General features: G+C 34.8%; 2 protein-coding genes across 2 annotated transcripts; both read right to left on the bottom strand.

Moving 5' to 3' along the window:
* Nucleotides 1–2,300: 2,300 nt before the first annotated feature.
* On the bottom strand, nucleotides 2,301–5,030 carry RHIMIDRAFT_294402 (uncharacterized protein; the record flags this gene model as incomplete). Its single annotated transcript, XM_023614084.1, has 4 exons — nucleotides 2,301–2,423; nucleotides 2,476–2,730; nucleotides 4,435–4,766; nucleotides 4,823–5,030. The coding sequence occupies 4 exons, from the start codon at nucleotides 5,028–5,030 to the stop codon at nucleotides 2,301–2,303; spliced, it is 918 nt and encodes a 305-aa protein (XP_023463288.1).
* RHIMIDRAFT_49229 (prosome, macropain 26S subunit non-ATPase 9) lies at nucleotides 5,023–6,036 on the bottom strand. The gene has a single exon (XM_023615316.1). It carries the CDS (start codon nucleotides 5,937–5,939, stop codon nucleotides 5,319–5,321), a length of 621 nt encoding a protein of 206 aa, XP_023463287.1. The 5' UTR covers nucleotides 5,940–6,036; the 3' UTR covers nucleotides 5,023–5,318.
* Between the last annotated feature and the right edge of the window lie 812 nt (nucleotides 6,037–6,848).

Below are 6,848 nucleotides of genomic sequence, written 5' to 3'. Positions count from 1 at the left end.
GATATCTATACTGACAGACAAAAGGAAAAGGCTGACAGCAAAAACCGTCAGTTGTCATTCCCTGAAGGGAGTTACGTTATGGTACGTGACAGAGAGCAAACAAATAGTCTCTCACCTGCTTTCAAAGGACCATACCGAGTTGTACGTCAAACACAAGGTGGTTCTTATATTCTTCGTGATATTGATGAAACTCTCATGTCGCGAAATTATTCTCCAGAAGAGTTGAAGCTTATTTCACAGGATGAGATCATTCCAAGAGATGAACTATACGAAATCGAAGCAATTATCGATCACAGAGGTGAACCTGGAAATAGAGAATATCTCGTACGCTGGAAGAATTACAGCAAAGACGATGATAGTTGGCTAACTTCTGATGCATTTACTGATCCTGGATCCATAAACAATTACTGGCGTAAACTGGGTAAATCTCTGAATAAGAAAGATGAGGTTGTCAACAAGAAAGGCAATGTCCTTGTGAACTTTACACTGTCTTGCTCTTCCAAAAACTTAGTAAAATGAAGATTATGCTTTACTTGAGTAGAGGCAGCGTGTAAGGTTCTAATGTGGCTGGACGTATAGGTTATACGGCTAAACAGTCTTTTTATTAAACTCAAGTGGGCACGTAGTATTTTTATACTGAAATTGCCCGGACAAATTCAACAAAGTGGAGTGTATAGTGTGGTGAGGGTGAGAAGGCAATGGGGTAGGTAGAGGGAGATAAACTAATCATTATAACTGGTAGGCTAAGACTTGGTAGTGTTAGGGTTCATGCTCATTTCAACCTGGGTGGGTAATAAAGTCAAATGCAAAATACAACGCACTGTACAACAAAGAGGATCTATATTCATTCCTACAACAATATTAGTCATTTCATATAATATATGCTGTATATATAAATGCCCTTGGATTCAATGATATTCCGCATATCTGAAGAGTCAGTTGATAGTTTGACTTAGGGATGGTTTAGATGTCAACGATAACTTCCAATGATATTTTTGTTACTTTTGTGTAAAATTATACACTACAACCACATACCCCACGCTATAGTACAGATTCTCTTATACAGTTTATTTAGACAGGTATATATGCTCTTTGAATACTTTTTTTAAGTGAACATCAGTGCTAAAATAAGATAGATGTACGCTTACTTTTCCTTGCGTATCAATTCTGCATCTTAATCTTTATATAATTGCCCAAAGAGGACCAGATCAGGAGCATGCTTGATGCTTGTTTGTGCACTTGCGATTCGAAAAAGAAAAATGGAATATTCTACATAAAGTTTAGGAACAAGATAGAAATAGAAGCAGCATAAATTAGTGAGGAAATAGTTGATTATTCAGGCAATATGCTGTGATTACTCTTTTGTCATGTACTACAAGTAGAAGTATTCTTATTTTCTCCTTTTTTTTTCCAACCAAAAGAAATAGCAATCTTTTAGCTACAGAAACTAAAAGTTATTAAAATTATCCATTATATGATGGTAATAACACTGGTAAATGCCTTAACAACGAACCACTTCTCTCTCTATTTGATAATTCAAGCACATCTTGAACGACAAAGTGATACCATGAAGTTTTTTTTTAGGGGACAGCACTCATACTGAGTGTCTAATTTATTGAATAATATCAACAGGAATGTTACTGCTTGCCTCAACTACGTGCACGTCCTTCGTGAGCTTCGACGTAATGGCATGGTTCCTCATAGGTTTCGCTGGGTTGCTGTTGCTCCTACAAAACGTCGAAGAAGAGTGAACGATCAGGAGCAACCAAGAACTAGAATACGCTTAGGTGATGATTTTTCGTCCTAGTTATCGCTAAGACACATCTAGATGCCTTCGGGGGTAAGTTGTATACAATAATTTTCTTACATAACAAACTGTATAATTCTTTATATTCTCCCCTTATTACTTATCACTCTCATTTGTATGCCGTCTTCTTTTGCATGCATTTTATTTTTAACCTTTGCATAAATACTTTTTTTATGCATCAATCATTTTTTTCACACACGCCATAATTTTATCCTCTCTGAAATTTATTTTTAATAAAACAGTATAAGGTTCCATAAAATGGGTAGATAAACTGGGTAGTATGTTGTAATAAGGTAGAACCTACTCTTATTATTAAGGGAGCAGAGCATCTTTTCTTTGATAGCAAAACATTATAAAATAAGTGATACAGTTAAGTGATTTCAAGGTAGTTACAAAGAATCCTTTGATAAAATTCTTGTCTTCTCTGAAATTTAGGAATAACATGAGAGTTTAAGAGAGGTGTTCCATAGACTGTATGTAAAATTGCAAGATCCTAGATGTAGGGTTGTTCAGTTAGCAAAAACTCTGAAATGGCAGCCTGTTGTTTTAACCCTTTTTGACTGATAGAGTTAATAATACATCTTGTTATGCTCGATATCCATCCTTTTTGCTGTATCTGTAATAACCATTAATTAGTGTAACAGCGAAATATTGAAGTGATTATTTACGTGATCTTGATCTATCAAGTGATTGATAGTAAGCTGCTTATTAGGACATAAAGGTGAATGACACTGAGGATTAGTTAAACCACGGGTAAGAGAGTAATAATGCGTTAGAGGTAAAAAGATGCCAGTGACTATCTTTTGAACATTGGCAATGTAATATTCTTCTTGATATAAAAGTAAGCCGTGATGAACAAAGGTATTACATAGTTGTGAGTGGATTAGTTCATTCTGTTCATATAATAGATAACTTATGGTATCCTATGTAAATCCTAGTAAACAACAAAAAATAATAATATCATCGCTTCCAACTAATTGTTGTTTTATTTGCTTATTATATTGTATAGTGTTTATAAATAGAACAGACAAGTTGGATAATAAGCAGTCGATAGTTGAGCCCTTTTGATTTGTTAATCATCCCTTTTATAATTATTGTATATTATTACTTTATGATTCGTGATGATTATTTATAAAAGAAAAGGAGAAAAGAAAAAGAGGACTTCTTGTATTATCATGTGTTTATACAACAATATTTATTGATCTCATCAACTCTTTTTTAATACATTTTAATACATCATAGACATATACAAGTTATACTGTCTTTCCAAAAAATAAATTCGACTATGATCGAAAATAAATGCACCCAATGGTGAGAGCAAAATTCATATTGTACGAAATGTAAATTCGTCATCACCAAGAATATTTTCATAGTGCCAGCTTTGACATCCATGGATATACTGTATTTCCAAATTTTGATGCCGTATTGAAACCGTTGTAATTTTATAAGAGTAATAACAAATACAAAAAGAATATGGCTCACTATCCCATTTGACAGTAATATTAATAGGTGAGCTGTCTTGGAGTTGAAATTAACTTGATATTGGAATAGCCTTCTTTAGTCTCTTTGTAAAAGTCTAAATTCTTTATTCGGTTTTTCCATGTAGTCATGTTTGGCAATGCATATTCTTGAATAATCACCATGTAGATTTTTCCTATTTGATATGATTTCTTTGTTCCAGGTACCTGATCCTGAAGCTTGTTTGAAAAAGAAAAACATATAGAAATCCATTTTAATCGAGTCCTTTTTTTGCTTCTTTACAGCAGTTATCAAATGTCCCTCTGAGTGTTCAAAGATTCACCAATCAAAACTAGCCTGTCCTCATGGTCCTTGCTCTGACTCGCTTGTCCCGCCCTCTTTGCTCTCTGGCGCGTATCTGGAACGTTCCCCAATAGTCTCTTCTGACGCCCTGGGTTCTCTCTGTCCTCCGTTCCTTTTTTTTTTTTTTGTTTAAACTTTCCTGGGTAGTTATCGCTACCCTTCCCAGAATGCACCTTGGTGGTAAGTAAAACTAATATTAGGATATGTGCTCTAATACTAACATACTTTTTCTCTCTTTTTCTACATATACTCATTATCTCTCTCTCTTTTGACATGATGTCGTTTTATTCAAACATATTTTTCTTTGTCGTCTTTTTACGACAATATTTTATAAAATTAACGTCAATAATTAACAAGTACAGATTTGGCAATCGGCCCATTTGGATCGACTATAAAATAATATTTTGATCAGATAAAAAATCATTTACTGTTGCTATCCATTCTAACACGTATTATTAGATACGTATTCTGCCTATAGATGAGCTTTTATAAAGAAGTGAGCACTTTTGCCTCATAGCCATATCGTTTTGAAATTGGTCGGTTTTTCAAAAAAATCAATCGGCCCATTTGGGCTGACCCTTTGATGAATAAAGTGATATAGCAACTTGAAGCTTTTGTTATTGAAAAAAAAATAAAAATATTGTAGACATAATTATGAAGAATTATTTTTAATAAAGCTGGCGAAGCCAGACAGCCTTCAAATGTTGATTATGACAGTCGAAGCACAAGGAGGTTGTGGGGTCACAACTACAAAAATGTTCAACCCGCTTGCCATTAGTACCGCTTTCTTTTCATTTACGGCATACCAATCTCTTTCTTTTGTTGCCTGCATTACTCATGGAGACGTAGGAATGGTTAGAATCACTTCTAAACATTCGGTTGCTGTCTTGGGCCACTTCATTGTGTCTCGACTTCAATTTCTTACAATGTTCAAGCAAGTTGAAGGTCAAATTATCCTTAAAGGACGAGTGGCCCCTTGAGTCACCTTCCTCAGAGAAGACCCTGAAGGAACTGTATGCGTTCGCTTCATCAAGGCTCAAGAAGAAACTAAAGAAGCGCATTTCCCATCTTTCGGTTGAGATAATGTCGTGATAAGAGGTCAGATTATCACGTAAATTATTTGCAGCATCCACAGAACCTATAGCGAAATAATCGATTTCAACACATGCATTATATTGCAGCTATTATACCTACTTTTATGTCTTTCGAATCCATCTATTACTTCTGGATGCTTGATAGTAACTAAGTTAGATTGTGCAATCGTCTTTCCTTGGAAGCTTAACTTAGGCTCGTTCCAGTCGTGCTCACGGAGTAATATAGTTTTCACTGTATTATCAGTAATGAAACGCTTGCTAACTGGCACTTTTACGTTGATATCAAGTTTTTTTTTGACAGGAGGCATGTTTGAACTTTAAATTTTACTGATGTTGTTTGAGAGATTTAGATCTGTTTAATACTATAAAAGATAATTTAAAAACTCAACGAAATAAAAATACAGGTCTTAAGCTTTGTAGTAACCACACGTGTCGTGTAAACTGAGGGGTCTGTCCAATAAAAAAATGTAGTTTATATCGGTCCAAATGGGCCGACCAAATATTTACTTGTTAATAAAAACACAGTATACTTTCTACATACAAAGTCGGGTAGTTATTCGCTCAAGAAAAAAGATTCTATGTATATATACTGCTTTTTATAAAGGTAACAGATGACATCCTAATGTTCCTCTACCGCCCCAGCCTGTTTTTGGTGTTACTGTGAAATCAATAATACTCCCATCTTCTTTCAGTGCTTTCACCTGAATTTGTTGATTTTCACTTGAGTTGACAACTGCATTCAGTGCTTGTAATCCCTGATGATTATCCTTATTGATTGGTCCAAACTGAATAATTTTATGTTGCCGACGTAATCCTGCAAGATAGGCTGGTGAATCTGGTGCGACTGCATTGACAACAGCAAAGGGTATAATAGTATTATGCGACGGTTTGATGTCATTTGTAGATAAATAATCGCTTTCGTCAGCTTTTTTCATTTGATGAATTTCAACAAGTAGTTTTTCTATCTTTGAGGTGACAGAATGAATGTCATTACGTAACAGATGAACTTGATTACGCGTTGCTCTGACCATGGCAACATCAACATCTGCTCTTGGGAAACCCAATCTATCTACCAAAGGGTCGTTCATACCTACTCCAGATGTATGGAGTACTTGTTCGTATTCTTTCAAAGTGTTTTCCATGTCATCCTTCTTCTGAATTAACCCTTGAGCTTCTTTTACAAGTCCTTCAAAATCTTTGGGTGGCTGCAGTCCCATAACTGAGTGAATTTTAGTTTTGATTAAAATAGTGAAGAATTTCTACTTCAAATTCAGACGATGTTAGTTTTTTTCTGGACGAATCAAAATGTAAACTCAGACGACCTACTTACCTGCTTTGTGCAAGATAAAATAGGAAATTACCTTTAGACAAGTCAACAGTACTATCAAAGGCACATTTAGTATAAACACAATATTTTATTGACATGACCCAATTGAGCGCAAAAATAAAGTAAACAAATGCCCTTCTGGATTAGTTTAATCCGTTAGGAAGCTAATGTTAGGGATCAAGGGTAAAATGTAAAAAAGCATTAATCAATGGAAAATGTTGTCAAGTCTGACAGATGATTATTGACAACGAAAGTGTACATTAGCGCCCCTTTTTCAACAACACAATTCGCAAACCTTTTTTCCTTAAACCAGTATGTTTAAACAAGAAGGAAAAAAATGCAAGAAGAAAAGAAAAGATAAGCATCCTTCTAAAGTAAACCAAAAGTAAGTACTTCGTATAACATGGAAAATAATCATTATTATTTACTATTTATTATAGAAGGAAAGACCCCTATTGGAAGAAAACAGATTTCTTTTACGATAAAGAAAGCTGCCGCTCATATCATTTGGAAACGGAATGCTCGGAAAGGACCATGTAGAATCGGTGTAACTGGAGTGCTTTACTGGCAGTTAAAGAGAAGACAGAAGTCTGGTGAACTGTTGCTTGCAACGGTGGATGAATTTCGTACATCCAAGGTAATGAAAGCAGTTACCATTTATGTCATACATCTATATTTTTTTGTAAATATAGGTATGCCATTCATGTTAAGATACAACTCTTACTACAGTTATGATCGACCTCCACAGTGTTCTCACTTGCAAAAGTTGCGAAATAATGTGGCACCATGATCTAGGTGC

This window comes from Rhizopus microsporus, assembly GCF_002708625.1.
Source record: "Rhizopus microsporus ATCC 52813 unplaced genomic scaffold scaffold_17, whole genome shotgun sequence".
Classification (NCBI taxonomy): domain Eukaryota; kingdom Fungi; phylum Mucoromycota; class Mucoromycetes; order Mucorales; family Rhizopodaceae; genus Rhizopus; species Rhizopus microsporus.
Note: the sequence above shows the minus strand (reverse complement) of the source record. Positions and strands in the feature narration are given on the sequence as shown.

Bases quoted from the DNA above. Each gene is read 5' to 3' on its own strand.
- RHIMIDRAFT_49229 (XM_023615316.1), bottom strand. From the start codon at position 5,939: ATGGGACTGCAGCCACCCAAAGATTTTGAAGGACTTGTAAAAGAAGCT.